Genomic DNA, 20,114 nt, shown 5'->3' on the forward strand with positions numbered 1-20,114 from the left:
TCAATTCCTCCCATGATAATGGCCTTCGAGGGCGATGGTGGAATTGGTGGCAGAGCAACTGAGTAGTCAAGCAAAGACCTCAATGCGTACCAATCCAATGCACCTAGGGGAGCAACACAGCTTCCACAACCATTGTCTATCAAAGAAGAAAGACAAAGTGTTGGAGAGGAACGGAAAACAGTTACTCTCTCTCCATTTGCAAGGAACAGAAGACAGAGGAAATTGGGAAGAAGAAAGGAGAGGAGAGAAAGGGAAAGGGGAAGAAGAGAGACCGGGAGAGAGAGAGAGGACTTTGGAAGTCGTCACTGTTGCAACAGCTACCGTTGCTACTATTCGTATATCCTAATGTCGGGGAAGATGAGTAGTGTTTTTCTCCGAATAGGTATTACAAGGGTAGTATGGGGATTAAAAAATATTATAATAATGGATTTTAACGGAAGGGGGTCTTTGTCTCACTATCAAAGTACAACGGGGTCTTTGTCGCAAAATAAAGTACAAGGGGGCCTTTGTCACAGACCCATAGTACAGAGGGGTCTTTATAATTTACCCAAAAAAACCCCTCAAACCCTCGATTCCAAGTTTCCAACGCTCTTTCTCCTCTCTCGTCCTCCCTCCTTTAAACCCTTCTGCAGTTCGGCAGTTGAACTTTGAAAGATTCGACCTAAACTACTCCAGCCAGGTAAGTCATCATGGATCTCTCTCTCTCTCTCTCTCTCTCCTTTTCATCTTCTTCTTCCACTCCCCTCTCTCTCTCTCTCCTTTTCCCCTTGAGGCACCACGTTCGAGTGCAAACCCTGCAACATCAACATATGATTTGTTTGAAGTCTGATAGTTTTTTGGTTTTGATTGTACATTGTTTGAAGTCTTGTAGTCTATTTCACTAGTATGCGCAAAATAACCTTCCATACAGGTTCACAAGTTGTGGCTGCCTCTCTATATCTAATGAAATCCAATGTCATACCTTGTAACATTCAAGAACTAATGCGTGCTTAGATCCTTTGTAAAAAATAATACCTAATCAAGAATGAATAGTAAAAATAAAAATAATAAAAATAAGTTCAATATAATATTCTTAAAGCTAAATTTGGATATGCATCAGTTTGAGCAATCATAGGTTTAAATCTGATGTTGCGCGGTCTGACTGTTCCCTGTTGAATGATGATCTAGCTTCCAGTCGGACGGCGAGCTAAGCAAATCTACAAAATAAAATCAGAGAACCTAGGGTGGCTAACCTGGCGAGGTCACTCTGATGCTTAAGCTAGTGAGTTGTTGTGAGCTGAGATAGCTTTGAGAATGTAGAGAGCTAGAGAGCAGAGAAATCACGCGTACCTTAAACCATCGAGGTTAGAGCCTTTATATAGTTGAGTCCTCGCAGGTTTTGTGGATCGGTTCCGGGATCTTCGTCATGACGGGATCCATTTTCGCTTTAATTGGGGGATAACGTTGTCAACTGATAAGGCTTATCAATTCCGCCCGAACCAGGCGGGGAGGAGATAAGGCTTCCCGTTACGTGGCATGATCCCATGAGGTTCGAAATCCGTTGGAGGGATTTTCGGGATCATCGCGTAGTGGTCTGAGCTGGTATCCTCGAGCTTATGCTTTTTAGTTCTGAACTGGATTGAATGCCGAAGTGCTTTGGGGTCGAGGTGATCCTACTGCGATCTTGTATGGAGGTGATCTCATCCCGAGGTGGTTGAATATCTGAGCTCGATCCGTTGCGGACTAGGCATATCAGACTGTCATCTTAGTCAGATTCCATGTGTCCCCTTTTTACTAGGTCAGACCAAATCATCCTTCATCAAAATCCAAATAAAACTGTATGATTTTGAGATGGAAAATGAACTTCCACATATTATATTATGGAATGTCAACCACTATAAGCCCTCATTCGGCTTCATCCCACCTAAATGAGGGTAGCCATCATTATCATCATTTGGTCTTCAATGATATTTGGCTGTACTAAGAAGAACAAGCATGATCCAACCCTCACAATATACTTCTTAATTGCTCTTTCTTCCTACTTCAAGTCATGCATCACCATCTTTATTTCTGAAATACGTCAAAGTTCTTTAAGTTCAGCATTTAACTCCTCTATCTTCTTATAAATATCAACTAATCAATGGTTTGACTGATCTCCAATGAAGAAACATCACTAGACGCATTCATCTCAACCTGTCTCCATCCAACTTCCTTTACAACTCCTTTTATCATTTATCAACCTTATTGTAGCTGTTGTGTTTTCCCAATTCACATGCTAGCTAATACAGGGGTACCATATGAAATGGGTCACACTCAAAATGTTGAAAACGACAGAAATTTCTTAGAGAAAGAGGTCACAATGTGATATTCAAGAGAAACCTTGGTACATGGAAAACAGTTGTAACAAACATCTGGATGCTCCATGACCCTGAAAATGATATTTTCAGGGGATGTTTGGGGCAAAAATAAATATAATATATTAATATATAAATATATAGCATATTTTATATTAAATGTTATATATTGTATATTATATAATAAATTTCAGTTAATTTGGTCTTTTCGATTAACCAAATTTCTAACTTTGAAAACCGAAACCAAAAACTGAATTAACCGAATAGAATTACCAAAAATAAATAAATCAAAGAAATCAAAACTGAAATTTTCAGTTCAATATTTTAATTTTAACCGAATAATGCTCACCCTAGGCAATGGTGTCGAGAATGCTTCAACGCTATGGTGGCTACCGATGCTGAAATCACGGGGGGCAGAGAAAGAAGACATCAGTGACATACTATCCAGTGACCAATGGATTCTAGACAACTGACACCATGCCGTTCTGACTGCTGCAGGGCCTTTGAGGTAGGGAGTTGCACAGTTGCAGATTGCAGGTGGGCTTTTGAGAGAATTGGGGAAGGATTTTTGAGAGGGACACTTTTGTCCAATATAAATTAATTTTTGTCGTGCTCACTTGATTTGGCATTATTTTGAAAAAATAACCGATTTTGTCAATTTAGTCAACTTTATCACTTATTTTGTAAAGTGTCTTAATTTAAAAGCAAAGAAGAATAATATTTGTTGATGTTCGGGATGGCCGAGGACAATACTATCAATTTTCTCCTAAGTCAAGGTGTTTGAGGTTCGAGGTGGACGAGGACTAGTAAGTTGATCCTATGAAGAAGAGAATGTCAGAGGCCCCAGGTGAGAACCCGAGGCAGGGGCTCCGACGATTAAGTTAGTATTAGGAGAGGTATGAGGTGGAGAAGGTCAAAGAAGTAGGCACCCAGATAAGGCCACAAGATATCTCAAGTGCTATCTAGAAAGCTTAAGTTTTTTATCACTTACCATGGGAGGAGTAACCTCCTATTTATACTTGAAGCCACTTGGAGGTAGGTGAGCTAGGACGGTCTGGATGTGGTTCGTATGCGGAGAGCGCGGCCCTCCGAGGCCATCAGGTAACTCTGTGCTATTGACTCCGCAAAACCCACTGAGCTCTATTTCGTGTACACCCTGATTGGGTCTACTCTGAACAGCGCTGCCTGACACGTGTAGGCCAACGATAGGACAAGACCATGCACGCCTACATCAATATCAAAACACCCTTTCAAGCATAAACCTTTTGTTTTTTCAATATAGGCACCCCCTAACCATAGACAAATTGTTGATCACGCACTTCATGTTCTTTCTTCTTGAAATATTGGCCTGGATTGTTCTTTTTGTGGTGAGTTGGAAGAATCGATCACATTTTATAAAGTTTTCATTTTCTAAATAGATTTAGATGATATGACCAATTAATTCATAGTCCTTTAGACGATAACCTCTCCATAAGAGAGTAGTGGACTAGTCTTTTGAATTTGTATCATGTTTTCAAAGCTCTTACTGTATCTTAAAAAAAGTGATAACTATTTTGTGGATTAAATAAGATAACAAAGTATCTTCTAATATCGTTTTGTTCTCCTGCTCATGTAGTCATGTTATTGTTGAATGACCTAAAGACATGTTAATGAAATATATACACTCAAATAACGATATGGAAAAACTCTAAAATTGACCAAAAGTTTATTAGTGAAATGGAGAACCCCCAAGGCTGTGTTTGGAAACGATGAAAATAAGTGTGAATGCAAATTCGTAGAGTATAAAATGGTTCATATAAATTGTAAAGTTGGGTTAGTTTTGCATTGGCAAATTTACCTTCTTACCAAACAGACTTTTAGGTTAAGTCAACGAATTGTATTGAGAGTTCTTAAGAGATAAGTGAAATTGAGAACTTAATCGCACGTACCTTCTCAAGTGAAAATGAGGGCTTTATATAGATATGAGTGACTTGAGCCCTCTTGCAATGGGTCTCGGGTTCTTGCGAAGCCGTTTCCGTTTGCTCGGGAGAATAATTACGCCGACTACATAATCTGCGTAGGGACTATGATCCGTCTGATTAACTTTTAATGCATGTGATGCGGTAGGTCGGTCTAATGGTCAACTCATTAGCACTCTAGAGATCTCGGGCTTGCAACGGATCTATGAGACAAGTCAACAGACTTGTCTCGTAGGTCACCAAAGGAACTCTTCGTAGCTCAACTGGTCTTTGGAATAGGTCGCTGTTTGCTGGAAGACCTATCAACCCGAAACTGGCCAAGGTATTTGAGGTCGGCCTAGGCGAGGTGCTACAGGCCGACTTGCTGAGGTGATCTGCTTACTCAACGCCGATGTGTCACTTGAAAACCACATGTCACGATGTGATTTAGATGACCAAATTATCCCTCATCAACTACCCACAAAACACCAATGTGTATTGGAAACATCTCTCGTTAATGACAAGGGAGATACTTCTAACGTGCAATTGTAATGTCCTGTGGCTAGGGATGTTGGAATAGCTTTCAAGGAGTAGGTCCAAGCTAAAAAGGGTTAGGGGTAGACGAAACAGGACATGGGCTAATATAGGAAGAAATGATTTATGAGCTCATAAAGTCATAATTTGGGAATGGATGATACTAAGAGCCCATTTGGGAGAGCTTCTACAAGTGCAACATCAATTGAGCTACATTGTGAGCCCATTTGTGAGGGTTTCTATGTTTTGGGTGTGTTGTGTTAATTGAGTCAGGGTTGTTGAGCACTAGTGTTCCTAAGGCTACTACTTGGGTCGGGTTGGTCCGAACCCAACCCGAAAAGTTGGGTTGGGTTGGGTTTGGCCGGGTTGATATTCGGGTTAGGGTTAGGGTTGAAATTCATGAACCCGATTTTACTTCGGGTTGGGTTAGGGTTACCCCTTAGCCAACCCAACTCTATAGTACATGTAATATATAAATATATGTTATATGTAATATATAACATACATTGATTTGTTTAGATGCACGATATTTGTATAGCCCCCACCACATAGTATCATATGTTTCTTTTAAGATAATCATTTCACTTAATCATAATATTAGTTTATGTTTTTTTTTTTACTTTATTCTTCATCTCCTCTATATTGTTTGCCACCCAAGAAAGATCTATCGTAAGCCATAACTCATAATAAATTATAAAAACGTCAACAAACAAATGCTAATGAAACATAGGATTAATATATGCAATGAAAGTTGAGTTAAGATCTAAAACAAATACTAATGAAACCCGAGCCGAACCCAACCCGAAATTGACTTTGGGTTGGGTTGGGTTGGGTTAGGGTTGAAGGAATTTAGTTAGGGTTAGGGATAGGGTTGGGTTAGGGTTAGGGTTAGGATAGGGTTGGCTTCAACTCGACCTAACCCGGCCCGACTTGCAGCCTAACTGTTCCCAAAAAGCTAGTCAAAGTAGCTTCATATTTACCAAACAAAGTATGGAAGAAGCTACCAAAACTAACTTCACCCAAAAAAGTCAATGATCGATAAGTGCTTTTTGCTTTTCCAAATTTTTCACCAAACATAATTTCAAGACTCCCCTCGTGGGGTCTAACCTAAGCTGTGTACAAGCCATCCCAAAAGGAACAAAATGGCAAAACATGATTCATGTAGCGGATCCTACATAATTGCTGAACTCTATAAGGATTTGATAATTAGTAGTGCTCATAAAAAATTGAAAAACGGAAATGAACAAAGCAAATTTAACAGAAAATGCGATTAACTTAGAAAAATCGGTAGTTAATCGAATCAACCGATATATGTATTTATATGTATATTATACAAATATACATATATGTATTATATATAAATACATACATATATTATATATTTTATATACATTTGTAGTATTTATAATATAATATTATATTATATATATATTAATTTCTAATATATATTATAAAAATAAAAATAAAAAACAGAAGAACCGAATAACCGATTAACAGATGGTGTTGGTTTGAAGATATGAAAAAACCAGTAAGACTGATTCGATTTTAACCAAACCATGAATACCCGTACAATGACGGTGATGATGATAAGAAAATCCAAAATCACACAACAAACTATGCAAATGGAACAAAGAGCAATAGCAAGAGGACAATTCAGCTTAAACAGTGGTCCCAAAAAAAATTATGTGGGCCTCATTTTTCAATGGGTTTCGTAAGCTGGTAACATTTCTCGTAATAAAGCAAGGAGGAGACAAGGATTTATGGTTTGAGCTGGGTTCTCCTCTCTTGCCTATAAGAAATCTGTCATAAACATCTCATCCTCTTACATAATATTCAAGATGTTTTCAATAGATGATGGGGATGTTTTCAATAGATGATGGAGATAATATGTTATGGGTAGAGTTTTTGTGAACATGAGATCCGGAGTCTTATCATATGAGGGTATGTGGGTCATTTGTCACACGACCTTGTATAAGAGCATTTACGTACTCGTATTCACGGAGGTATTCCCAATAAGGTCGATGTGAGTGTGGAGCATAGGCATATCCCATCACATCAAACGCAAGCAAAACAAAGACAAAATCTTTTTATTTTTGGCATTGTCATAAATCTGACGGTGGTGAGCATTCGATGCCTTACCCTTTCTGGGGGCCGCATCCATACTTAGAAACCACGTGTCATGATTATAACAAATTTCAGCAGCCATTACGGTAGCATTTAAACACGTGTACTTGGGGTTTGGACCGATAAATTGACTGGCCCACTTTAGCATACCCGGATCACTATCAATATCCAAAAATCCGTCCGATTTGATGATCACCGATAAAATAAGCTCGTGAACCCAGTTTGATGAATGGTTCAGATTAAGCAGAGGAGATATGTCTGGTGCTAAAGTATCTGTGGGACCCACTATATAGGCAATGTTTACCGTTAGATTAGTGATGTAAGTATGTGGATGATTGTAAGTAAGATCGTTGAATCTGAGAACACCTTGAGATTACCCTCGGCGACAGGGATGGAGAGGGTTTCGTTATATCTGTTCTTGTTATAATAAAAGAGGACCGCGCTCGAGTTCATCACCTTCGTTATCTGGAGGCCCTGAAAATCCTCTGAGAAACGGAAAAAAACTCGTCTAAACTCTAAGCTGTCGCTTGCAAACCCTAACTCCATCTTTTTAGGGCTCCATTTTCGTTCGGAAACCCTAGCCCTTCAAAACCCTATTACATAGTTAGGTAATTTGTGCATCTATCTCTTTCTGCCTCTCTCTCTCTCTCTCTCTCTCTCTATCGGCTTCGTTGTTTCGGAGGAACCCTAATTTTCTCTGGGTTTCTTCTGATTCATTCCTTTCGAAACCCTAATTTCCTCTATCACAACTCTGGTACATCGAGTGTGGTGAGATTGCAAAGGCTTCCGAGCCCTTTTTTCCCGTTTTAAGTATATCGGACCTTGTTACCTTGAAAAGAGTTGATTCATTAGAAAACAGAGATCTATAATTTTTTTTTTAATAATTGTAATTTTGCAAGGAAATTCTTTTCTTCTCTTTTCTGTAGATACCGTCGGTTTCCAGATATACTAGAATTGATCTTGATTTTCCCTCGAAACCCTAATCTTCTGTAGCAAAGTCTTAACCGGTTTAGACGTTGTCTGTAACCCTAGTTTTGAATACTTAATTTTCAAGGCTAAGTAGTTTGTTTTCTTACTTTCGACCCGGCAATCGGAACTGCGGCGTTTAGCTTTCGGATAACTCTGCTTGAATACACAGCTGTGGCTCTTTTGACATCGCGCTAGAAATGGTGGGAGGTGGAAGCAGGAGAGACGATGGGTCCTTGGGGATTAACAGTACCAACGTTTTCGCTGCTCTTGAAAGCCTCAGGAGAAAGAAGAAATCTGACAAGGAGCACGGATCTTCAAGGAGCAAGGGATCTTTCAAAAACGAGGCAAAGGAACCTGAGCCCCAGGTTTTCTGGGCCCCGACGCCGCTGACCGGGAAATCTTGGGCTGATGTTGATGATGACGATGATTATTATGCAACAACTGCTCCACCTGCTACTTGGGGTTCAGTAGAACCACAACAAAACAAGGAGAGTTCAACTCCTGTTGAGGTGTGTAGTGGTATCAACTGTTTCACCTTTCTGTTTCATCGCAGACAGAGATTTCTAGGCAATGCTGTTTATTAAATTTCATATCTGTTCTAATTTAATTTTTTGTGTGCACGTTTTATACTTGATTCATATTATGTTGAAACTGTCACTTGTTGATCCCAGAATGCTTACATCCGGACTTTTTTTTCTGTTTAAGGCAATGTGACGCTAATATCTGGTTTGGATATGTTCATTTTGATATCGGAGATTAGCCATTACCCCTATAGTGTTTTTGCATGCTGTTAGAGCTGTAATGGACTTGCATAAATAAAAGATTTTTGTGCTACGACAGAAGAGATTTATTTATTGTTAATGGATTAGAATGGTCGATGATCAGTTCTTTGCTGGGATGGAAATGGTTTGAATTGTTTATAATTGATGAGTTCTACCCCCGACTTGCTTGTGGGATGGAGCTCAATGTTATATCTTTGATGCCGTTACTTTGCAGTATGATGCGGTCTTGACCTTTTTGTTTGAGCATTGGAGGTATTCATTTACAATGAATATGTGATTTAACCTTTTATACTTTGTACTACTCATTCAATTTGAAGATGATATGCTGAAAAAAAAATCTAAATATATTCCAAATACCAAAGTTTCTAAATGACAAAATCTGGAAGTGTCCAATCAGGTCAATTGCTCATTTTTCCCTTGCATTTGACTGTCAAAGTTGAGCTGGAAGTGTTCTCCCTTCATGGGGATAATGATTATAAACGAGGTGATGAACAATTATTAATTTTTTCTGTTCAACCAAAATTTTGAAATAGTATCTAATTTATGAAAATTAGATAATGATGATGTTCTAAAATAGTATAATGTAATAAGTTATATAATGAAGATGTTCTAAAATAGTAACTAATTTATGAAAATTAAAAAAAAAAAATCATTTGTGATCTAGGGCTGATATTTCCAAAATTTAAAACCATGATTGGAAGATGATAGGTGTTTCACATGGCAATTGATAGAAACATGATATATGTTTTTTGGCCGTGGCCTCTTATTTAGAAACTAAAATGTTTGAAAATTTTGTTGCTTAAATGCCAAGCAAAGCATTTGCTTTTGTATATGGATGGCATATGCCACTGTTGCCTGGCATTGTAAAATTTGACATGTTGATAAATAATACGTAATTTCAGAATTAAATTTCAAGTATAATAACAATAATAAGTAGTACCCGAATCCCATGGATCTATAGGCACACAATTTGGGAAATAGAAAGTTTAGCAAGGAAGATGAATGTTATGTTTAGATGGGTGAGAACAGCAAATGGGATGGCAGATACATTGGCCAAACAAGGGACTGCTAGACAACAATTATTTTGGGCAGAACTCTAAAATTGCCTATTGGTGTAATACATTGATGTAATAATACCTCAACTGAAGTTAATAAATTCTTTATTTACTGATTAATAAGACATCCAAGATTCTAAGTGTTTCCTTATTGGGTGTATCTTCCCCAAGTGCCAAAAATTCGCATGGCCATAGAGTATACACTCCAGTTTGATCAACGCTTTAGAAAATGGATGTGTGAGGGGAGGTGCCAGTATTTTCCTACTCAAGAGGCTTAAAACTCACGAAATCTTGTTCTTTTAAGTGAAAGCATAAACTAGAATAGGAGAAAGAATAGGTTTATAAAATCTATCAAAAAAAAGTATAGTATAATAAAAAACAGAGAAAGTATAAAAGCGCAAGTAAAAAGATTATACTATCATATAAAAATAAAGTAAACATAATACAAGTGAATATATGAGGTAGTAAGATTTTTAAAAATAACACTTTGAATCCTTAAAGGCAACTTTAAGGTTTTTTTTAATGTAAAATAAACCTAAATTGAGTTTTTAAACCCTAACCATTTAAACTAATCACAAACAGACAAGTGACTAACTTAGAATTGATCTTTAGCTCAGTTTTTATACAATACTCTACCTTAGGTAATGGCTGAAAAACATGTTCTTGATAGAAGGCATCTCAATTTGTACCATTTGTGCATTATCTTATCACATGCCAGCTTCAAGCCTCAGCCTTTTTCCTTAAGCCCCATGTCATGGTGTAAGCCTCCTACCTTTTAAAACATTTCATTAAAAGTGTCCTGTGGGGATGAAATTATCTATTTTGTATGGCTTTGTTATTTTCTCAAAGTTAGATATATCTGATTTATAAAATATATAGTGATTCTATAATGGAATCAAAGGCTTTTACTTTCATCACTTGCAAAGCAGTTGTGACTGACTAATATTGGTGAACATCAATTGGTCCAGCATGTTACATGAATTCTCCTAAACAGAGGACATCTTTTCACACCTGTCAGGTTTAACACATCACAAGATCTTGAGGGAGCAGTTCTATGTATACATTATGTTTTTATTTATCGTCTGTTTGTTTGGCAGAAATGAATGCCTAATATACATATTGAATGCATCTTTTCTTGTAGAATGCCTTTGGGTAATAAAAGAACTTCTCATATTTTTCTTAATAAATATTTATGCCCTTTTTCCTAGTGGTGTATGTATAATTTATGAATTCACAAGAATTGGATTTAACTATCATTTTATGGACACTTCTACATGTCCATGTGTTTTCATTTGTCTGATTCATGCTCCTGGACATGTGTCAGATTCTCACTTCCTTGTCCGTCCGTGTTCACTAGTAATAGCTAAATGGGATCTAAGACAAATATTTAGAAATATTCAAGTCCAAACGGGATGAATTCTGTTACATTTCTTGAACATGCATCCAAAAGAACAATTCCTGTTTCATTCAATACTGCCCATTATTTGGATGGTGAACATTGATAACTAGTTAACTGTGTAATGAATTCCTTGATCATGTAATAAATTACATTTCAATGTTTAGGAGTACTGAAAAGGTGCTATATGGTCTCACCCACATTAATGTCATCATCGGGAATTGCATTATGCCATAGAATGTTATGAAAGGACTTCTGATTTCTTTTCTGTTGTTACCTGCTAATCGAGAAGGTCCTTAATAATACCCTTATCTCTGAGCACACCAGGTAATTTTGGTCTTGGGTTAAGATGGTAATAGTGTTCACATGTAATGGATTCTTGTAAATGTAGGTAAATTCATCCGATTGCTTGAATATATTTAAAAAAATTGTCTAGTCATTGATTGGCTATTGCATTATTCAAATTAGACCTTCAAAAAAAGTACAATATCTTCTATCGATTATTAGTTGCACAGTCAGCAGTTCAAAATAACCTAGCTATGAAGTGGCAGCACACTTGGTAATGTTGGGCTAAATCAAAATGGTGTTAGTGTCCACTTGTAAAGAATTTGTTGTAGTTGAAATCAATTTTTTTTAATGCTTAATTATATTACTGGAGTTGCCTCTTATTGTGACTCACCTGAACAAATGCTATGATTGTATATTGCAATATACAACATTAGTCTTAGACTATTCAATAAAAGTGTCAGATCTTGTATAAGTGCTATGACTGTGGTGCATAAGAATGCCTCGTAACTGTGAGCAAACCTGGTAATTTGGAATTATATTGATCTGGTATTTTCCTGACTGGCACAGGAAAGTGAAAGCGAGGAAGATGGCTTTGATTTAGGTGACGATGATGTTGATGATGAGCATGATCATGAACCCGAGGTTCCAGTGCAAACTGAGACTGTAGTGAAGAACCCACCACCGGCTGCCGTTGCACCCAAGGAGACGGAAAGACAGTTGTCAAAGAAGGAACTCAAGAAAAAAGGGCTTGAAGAACTTGATGCCCTATTGGCTGAGCTTGGTATGCAAAAGGAGGCAAGTGGACCAGATGATTCACGAGGTAATCTTTTTAGCCTTATGAGCTACTTACATGCGGATCGTTTTTGTTTGTTGTTGTTGGTCTTCTCTAGGCTCTAGTATTGAATTGATTACCATGCTCTTAATAAGCACTTGACACTGTTAACGTTTGGGCCCAAATGTAAAAAATAACACCTTGACTTCTTGGATCTATGGTTTTGTAGGAGGGTGGTGAGGATGACCATCTCCTCTCTCTCTCTCTCTCTCTCTCTCTCTCTCTACACGTGTGCATGCACAAATTACTAAATGGCATTGGCATGCTACCACATGCTCGTTTACCTCACTCCCTGCTATTTCTAGTGAATAGTTATATGGTCAAATTGAATACATACTGCTTCAGTGGTGATGGGGACAACTTTTGACATGAAGAGTTCCTGCTTGCACTTCAGGTGCCACACAAGATAAAAAGGCAGAGGAGCTTAATGGAGATTCAGAGAAGAAGGAAGCTGCTACAGGAGAGAGCAAAAGCGCAAAGAAGAAAAAGAAGAAGGACAAGTCTTTAAAGGAAGCAAAAGAATCCCAGGACCAGCCCAATGGCTCAGAGGTTAACAATACACCAGATGAAGCTGCTGGTTCTGAACAGGCAGAGGAGGATGCAAATGCTGTTGATGTGAAGGAGCGACTAAAGAAGGTGGCATCTATAAAGAAGAAAAAATCAAGTAAGGAGATGGATGCTGCTGCCAGAGCTGCTGCCATTGAGGCTGCTGCTAGGAGTGCAAAACTTGCTGCAGCAAAGAAGAAGGAGAAGAGTCACTACAACCAACAGCCTGTGCGGTAAAAACCCCCTCGTTTAGATATGAACATGTATTTCCCTAGTTCATTTGTTGAATGCAAAATAAACAGCAGGTTCTGGTTTTATAGGTCCTCCCAGTGCCCCAAGTGTCATGTGACATATTATTGTTTCAGACATTTTTTGTTATGCAAAATTTCTCATATGTTTAGTTGAACCTTTGTGCGCTGTGCTGTTCGTTTGGTGATATAGTTCGGTTCTTTCTCCTCTGTAGCATCATACTGTATCATGTGTTTGGATGGAATTGGATGGATGGGTAGATATCCCTGAGAATACAAAATCCAACAATACCTCGACCTGTTTATATTTTTTGCGTTGCATGTGAGAAAATATTTGTCAATTTATGTTTATGGCGCTGTTCTAAGCTGCCTTTGAAGCATCTGTCTTGGGACTAAGGTACCTCTTTCAAGAATGCAATTAATGTTGGGTTTTTTTCCTAGCTGGGTATATATATATATATATTTGTGTGTGTGTGTGTGTGCGTGTGGTGTGAAAATTATTTAAATTCCAGCATTTGGACACCACACCATTCAGTCTGTAAGAGATGTCCCCATCATTGACCCTGGCCCGGAAACCATTCAGGCAATCAGTTTCATTTCACCCCTAACCCATTTTTGGGTCAAAAACCATTGATTTGATCAGAAAACTGTTGGGCAGTTGAACCATTGATTCGTTTGGTCTGGATAGTGGTTTGCATGCAGAGAGGGGATAAACTGAGGCATGAAATCAGATCTGAGATCCAGCACAGAGAGAAAGAATAAGAAGATTGCAGAGGTTGGAAAAAATCAATCTGAAATCAGGTCTGCATCTGTTGCCGCCTCGCCATTGCCATTGCCATTGCCATTATCAGCACGGTGACGTCAAATCCTCCTCTCCTGTCTTCGCCATTCTCTTATAAAACTTTTATATGAGTAATAGTTGCCCTAAGAATACACCTGTAAAGATGGACGCTATGAATTATGGAATACCTAGAGTAGCAGCAGTATAAGTATGGTTTAAAATTTGTCTGATATACTAGCTGGAAAATGAGTCTTGACAATGAGGGTGTTTGGTTTCATTTACGTTTAGTCAGTTGTTTTGTACTTGTATGATTGTAAAACTGAGACACATTTAGTAAGGGTGTTTATGACACAAAGGTGCTATTGGGCATCACATTAGCAGAATGTCAATAAATGTCTACGCACTTCAGGAAGCTTAGAGGCACATAGAGCTTTTGCAAGTTTTGATACACTTATGCAATTAATGAGGTATTAGCTGATGGGGTGCTTATGTGGCATCAAACATATACAATATCAGCATGTGAAACCAACTATCATTGTATACGAATAGGTGTCAAATGTATATATTTTAGGGATAACGACTTAAACCTTCCTGAAGTTTCTCATAAATGCTAACAAATCCCCTTTGTTTCCTCCCCTATTAGTAATAGACAAGGCTGTTAAATTTGAATGAATTGATGGAAGGAATTTTTTATCCTTTATTTTTTTTTCAAAATTTTAAAAACATCTACTTAAGAATATTTTTCCGTTAGAACCTCATCGATAAACATGTATAGGTTAAAACCTTCTAAGAGTAATTAATCATCTTTGCTGGCTACCTGTACAAAGTTTCTCGAGGTTTCTCCTTGAAGGTTTGAGATATGTTTTCATGGAGTCCAAGTCTAGACAGGTAAAGAAATGCAACTCCATTATTCATTCAACCTAACAGGTCGCAAATATGCTTCACATCCAATACACCATTTCTAAAATATCGCTTACTTGACTTTAGCACCCTGTCCTCTGTCTTGCGACTCTTGCGTTTATCTGCTGCTTTATTAAAAGTCACATGCTTATATCCAAAATTTCCAAGAATCAAGTTCTCTTGAAGCATTTTATGTTTTCCTTTTTTTTTTTTCATGGTCACTCTTGCTACACTTCGGATTTTGAGAGGAGGGAAGTTGGTCAATGAGATTTTGGTTTTCATTGACTAAGAATCTCATTTTCATTTTTCATATTTATGTAGGGAATAGAGAGTTTATTTTCCTGGGTATCACTTATCCCACTTAAGAGGGAAGTTGCTAACACTTGAATGGGACAAAAATGCCCTTTTTTAATAATAGATTTTTATGACTAAAATGGTCATTACCTTATTTATTTGAGAAATAAAAGAAAATGGATAAATACACTTACCCAAGTAATTGTTTCCCAGGAAAAGTTTACCCAGATAAATAACTTATGGAAAAACAAAGAGGGCCTTAGGCCTTGTTCGCTTTTTGGTAAGTTACTTATCCGAGTAAATGCAGTTATCTAGGTAAGTTTTTCCTGAGAAACACTTACCCAAGTAGGTGCATGTACCCATGTTCTTTTATTTCTTATGTAAATAAAACAAAGAATATTTTAACCATAAAAATCTATAATTAAAAAGGGTATTTTTGTCCCATTCAAGTGTTGGCAACTTTCCCCTAGGTCGAAAAGTTATTTATCTACCCAAGAGATGAATATACTCAAGAAAATAAAATTTCCCTAGTCCCTACATAAATCTGAAAAAGGAACATGGGGTTCTTGGTCAATTAAAACCAAAATTCTACTGACCAACTTCCCCCCCCCCTCAAAATCCGAAAAAAGAACACCCCCTTAGTGGTATTATATGTTTCCTTCTAGGCCTTCCACCTACGCTCAGCTACCCTCCGATTATCTATTTGTTTCCTCTCTTTCCATGTCATGTTAGAGGTAACCAAGTACTCAACGTCCTTCATTATCAGTCTAAAGTCTGATCTTTTGTCTTATTCATCTCCACCAGGTTCGACTTAACTCAAATTCCGGTGTCCACCGAAAATGAACAAATGATAGAGATGCAGCAAGCAAGAACAGAGGTAAGGAGGATTAATGGAACAAATCTGTTTTGACTCAGTGATTGTCAAAATCCAACCCGATTTGGCGATCTCTATCCTGTAATAAGGGCCAAAAAAAAAAACTTCTTTAAGCGAGCAAGTACGCGAGCTTTCTTTCACTCCTAATGATTCTTGCAAATAAACCGAGAGACATTTTCTATCATCCATCATCTATACCATCTCTTATTCACTTTTCACAGAACTCTCAGCATTTTCTTTACAGCTGTTTTTCGGAATAATATATTAGAGGCGAGAGAGTCACAAATTCATTCAGGTGGGCAAAGCTGGGTTTTTGAAAGATTTTAAATGGATCTTGACAGATTAACTTGTTAGGGGAGGTTTTTGTCTGATGAGATTATCTATGAAGGAGGCCTTAGTAGAATTTAAAATGAGAATGGATGTTTTAGTATTTAGGGAAAATCTTAGGGGAGATTTAAGTCTTTTGCCCAAAATTTTAGTGTTTTGCAGTAGTAGATGTCCATGATCAAGTCCTGTTCATTTTGGGTTATCCTTGGACATGAAGGTTGAGTTTGTGATATAATGTTGGATATGCCTTTGTACTTTGTCCGAGGAAGATGGAAAAGCAGAGGCAGATAATATAGTAGCAGCCATTATATTCAAGTGATTTATTATTATCAAGAATTAATTGTCAAGTGTGGCCGAGAATTAATAATATATACATGCCTGGCACTGAATTGAATTAAGTGAGAAAAACAATGAATGATTTTAAGAGATAGTAGATGGATGAGACTTACAGAGAGAAGTTTTCAATACGCGGTTGGAATGTGCTATGAGATGTCGTGGGGCTGATTTGAACTCGAAAAGTAAACAGTGAAAACCTGGAGTTCAAATCAGCCCCCACGAGATTGCCCCTCACAATGTCCTACAATACATCTTTGCTGTGTATTGAGAGCATCTCCCGATGATGACATCATCATTTTTAAGATTATCATCGGGAGATGTTCCTAACACACGGCGAGGATGTGCTGTGGGATGTTGTAGGGGGCAATCTTGTGGGGCTGGAGATGTATACAAATGGTTCATGGTTGGTTGTGACATTGTGACATGGTTTGAAAATTCCACGGCATGCCTTGAAAAATAGAACATGGGGTTTCACTCCGGGTCTGGTCCCCAACACCCCAACCTGGGTCAATTCATTCGCTACACTCGTTAAATGCTACCCCTCTCTCCCGCTGCAATGGAACTTGAATCTTCGTCGGTGGACATGCTTGCTCAGAGATCAAATCAGCCCCGTACAATGTCCCACAGCACGTCCCCATGTATTGGGAACATCTTCCGATGATGACACCATTATTTCTGGTATTATCATCGGGAGATGATCCCAATATACGGCGGGGATGTGCTTTGAAACGTTGTGGGAGGCAATAAGATTTACCTAGCCCACTCACCTTTTGCTATAAGATTTACCATTATTCACCTTTTAACTTACTAGCTCTATGACATTCAGAAATCAGATTTCTTTTGCCAAATTCTGGCCAGCTATGACATTGATGACAACGGGTTATGCTCAGGTCACCACTCATCAGATTTTTCCCTGATACGCAAGAATTGGGATTTGGATCTCACACCATTTTCACATAAATTGTGTTTTTAAAGTATTGGAAAGGCAATGTGTATCAGAAAGGTAATTTTAAGAGATATTTCGAGACACATTCTGAATATGCATGGATAGAGACGAAAAATCAAGGTACACATAAACATGTTAGTAAATTCAAATAAATCATAAAAAAATATATTATTAACAATATTTACAAGTTTTATATGATTGTAAATAAGTCATTTAAATGTAAAAAAACCATAATTTAATATTTATATAAAATGTGACATCGAGATATAATTAGTAACCGTTGAAAAATGATAAAATAACTAAAATGTGAAAAAAACAAAAAAAAAGCATAAAATCACAACAAACAAATCAAAGTGGTTTAGTAGCGTAATTGTGGGCATTAAAATCTAGTGACCAGGGTTCAAGCCTTGCTATTCTTAATATTTTTAGTTTTTACACTAACAAAACGAGATTAATGAGAAAGAGAATCATTAATTATTAATGAGAGAATTCTAATTAGACGCTAAAATTCAAATTTAAATTTAAAATTTTCTTAAATATATGAGTAATTAATAACTAATTAATGAAGAAATTAGACTTAAACATAGGAACAATAAACGACATTAATGAGAGAAATTTAGTATTAAATATAAACTAATAAAATTAATTGAACAAGGGGAAAGGAAACGATTAAGTTTGTATCATTTCAGGCTTGTATCAACCAATACAAATCTGAAGCAGCCCAATATGGGACTATATCGTCCAATACATACGAAAAAAAAAACAGAACACATGATTTTTACACATTCCGTGTATCAGTTTCTTATCGGAATAGTACGTATAGGCCAATACATCCCAATATGTTATAAAGTTTGTTGGAAACATCTCCCCTTGGATAAATACATGCAAATTTAAAGATGTAGGGGGTGAGTAAGAAAACTGAAAAATAAAAAAAACCAAACCGAACTGATGAAATTGAACCAAAAATTTTGGTTAACGGTATACACACAACATGCATACATTCATACATACATACATGCATATATAATATTATTTATTATATTTAATATTATGAAAATCAAAAAACCAATGAACCAAACCGATTGAACATTAACTGATCAGCTTCAGTTCGGTTTCAGTTATTGGTTTTCCAAAAATTGGTACCACAGGTTCAGTTAACCGAATATCATAATTGATCAAATTTGAATATAATACATAAAATATTTAAACATTTAATATAAATTATATATATAATATTTAAATTATATAAATAAAATATTTATTTCATATATGTATTAATTACATAAAATAATTAATTTATCAAATCGAATATTCAAATATTTAATCTAACTTGAATTCAGACATTTTCTGATTTGATTCAAATTCAATCCGTTCACACCCGTAGCTAAAATTGTTGTGAATCCGGTTGAGGAAAAATTATGTGAGGACAAAATCCGTTCTACCAACTCAATGGTCTCCATTTGTAGTGTGGCGTACTTTTTGTTTGCTACTAAGATTTCATCTTCCAACTTTACATGGTTGTAACTTGTAATCAAGAATTTTGTGAAGAATCAATTGCAACCGTATGCATGAAGGTTCTATTGACTTATATTCATTTATATATTATATATTTTGAGGAATTTTTCAGTTTTTGGCTTTATGCGAACTCTTCACATTCATTTCCACCTTTGAATGGTTATTAGAACATAGTTTAAAAGTCATTCACATTTATACCAATCCCAAAAAAAAAAAGAAAAAAAAAGAATTAGATTGTCATTGAATTATTCTTAGAAATTTCCATTGATCCAAAAATACCCTTTGTCGCAAATTAGATTTTCTTGTCTTTCAGTCGGAAAACATGTCTGATGGGTCCAAAAAGTATTTATAATAGAGGACTCTGTCGGAGAGAAGCCATAAAGTCCATACAAACAAACCATAAAGGAAGAAAACCGATGTTGGTTGATTTTTATAATAAAGCAAATATTGTTTTATACTTTTATATGAAGATAAAAAAATAAAAGCCTGGGGAGTGTTGATTTCATTTATGGACCATGCCAAAATTACCACCGGATAATTTCGGACTGTGGCATCGGTGCTGGGTATGTAGAGTTATAAGCACCATTTTCTCCTAAAGCGGTGTTTATTTATTGTTTGGAATTGGTGCTGTCATATACATGGTTTTTAAAAATTAATCGGATCAGATTGGACGATCGGACTGGAAAAACCAGAAACTAGTGCTATCATCTAATCAGTTTTGTTTTTCCCAAAAATCAATTTTTTTCTTCAAAGCCATTGATTTTGGTCAACAAACCGTTGAATTGGTTTGCTAATCATTCAAACCGTTCAAACGATTTTGACCGTTTTTCAATTTTTTTTTATTTTCTTGTCAGAATGGGCTGGCTGTTTGGATCGAATGATCGGACCGTTCAAGCTGGCAACGGACCCCTAACTGGTTCAATTTTAGAAACCATGATCACATAAGCGTTTTCTGATAAAACAGTACTGGTTTTGTTTTATATTGGTGCTGGAAATAACGTTTTCAACATTGATATATATTATCCAACATCTAAGATAATGACACATTATTGCACTATTAAGAGTAACACCATCTTCTAAGAAAATATTGAATTTAA

At 36.7% G+C, this 20,114-nt stretch overlaps 1 protein-coding gene across 1 annotated transcript; it reads left to right on the top strand.

Moving 5' to 3' along the window:
- Nucleotides 1-7,244: 7,244 nt before the first annotated feature.
- On the top strand, nucleotides 7,245-13,202 carry LOC148869242 (uncharacterized). The gene is made up of 3 exons (XM_088974097.1): nucleotides 7,245-8,406; nucleotides 11,986-12,238; nucleotides 12,645-13,202. Exons 1-3 carry the CDS (start codon nucleotides 8,095-8,097, stop codon nucleotides 13,031-13,033), a joined length of 954 nt encoding a protein of 317 aa, XP_088830223.1. The 5' UTR covers nucleotides 7,245-8,094; the 3' UTR covers nucleotides 13,034-13,202.
- The last annotated feature ends 6,912 nt before the right edge of the window (nucleotides 13,203-20,114 follow it).

This window comes from Nelumbo lutea, chromosome 2, assembly GCF_056320005.1.
Source record: "Nelumbo lutea isolate HS-2025 chromosome 2, American lotus-T2T, whole genome shotgun sequence".
Taxonomy (NCBI): domain Eukaryota; kingdom Viridiplantae; phylum Streptophyta; class Magnoliopsida; order Proteales; family Nelumbonaceae; genus Nelumbo; species Nelumbo lutea.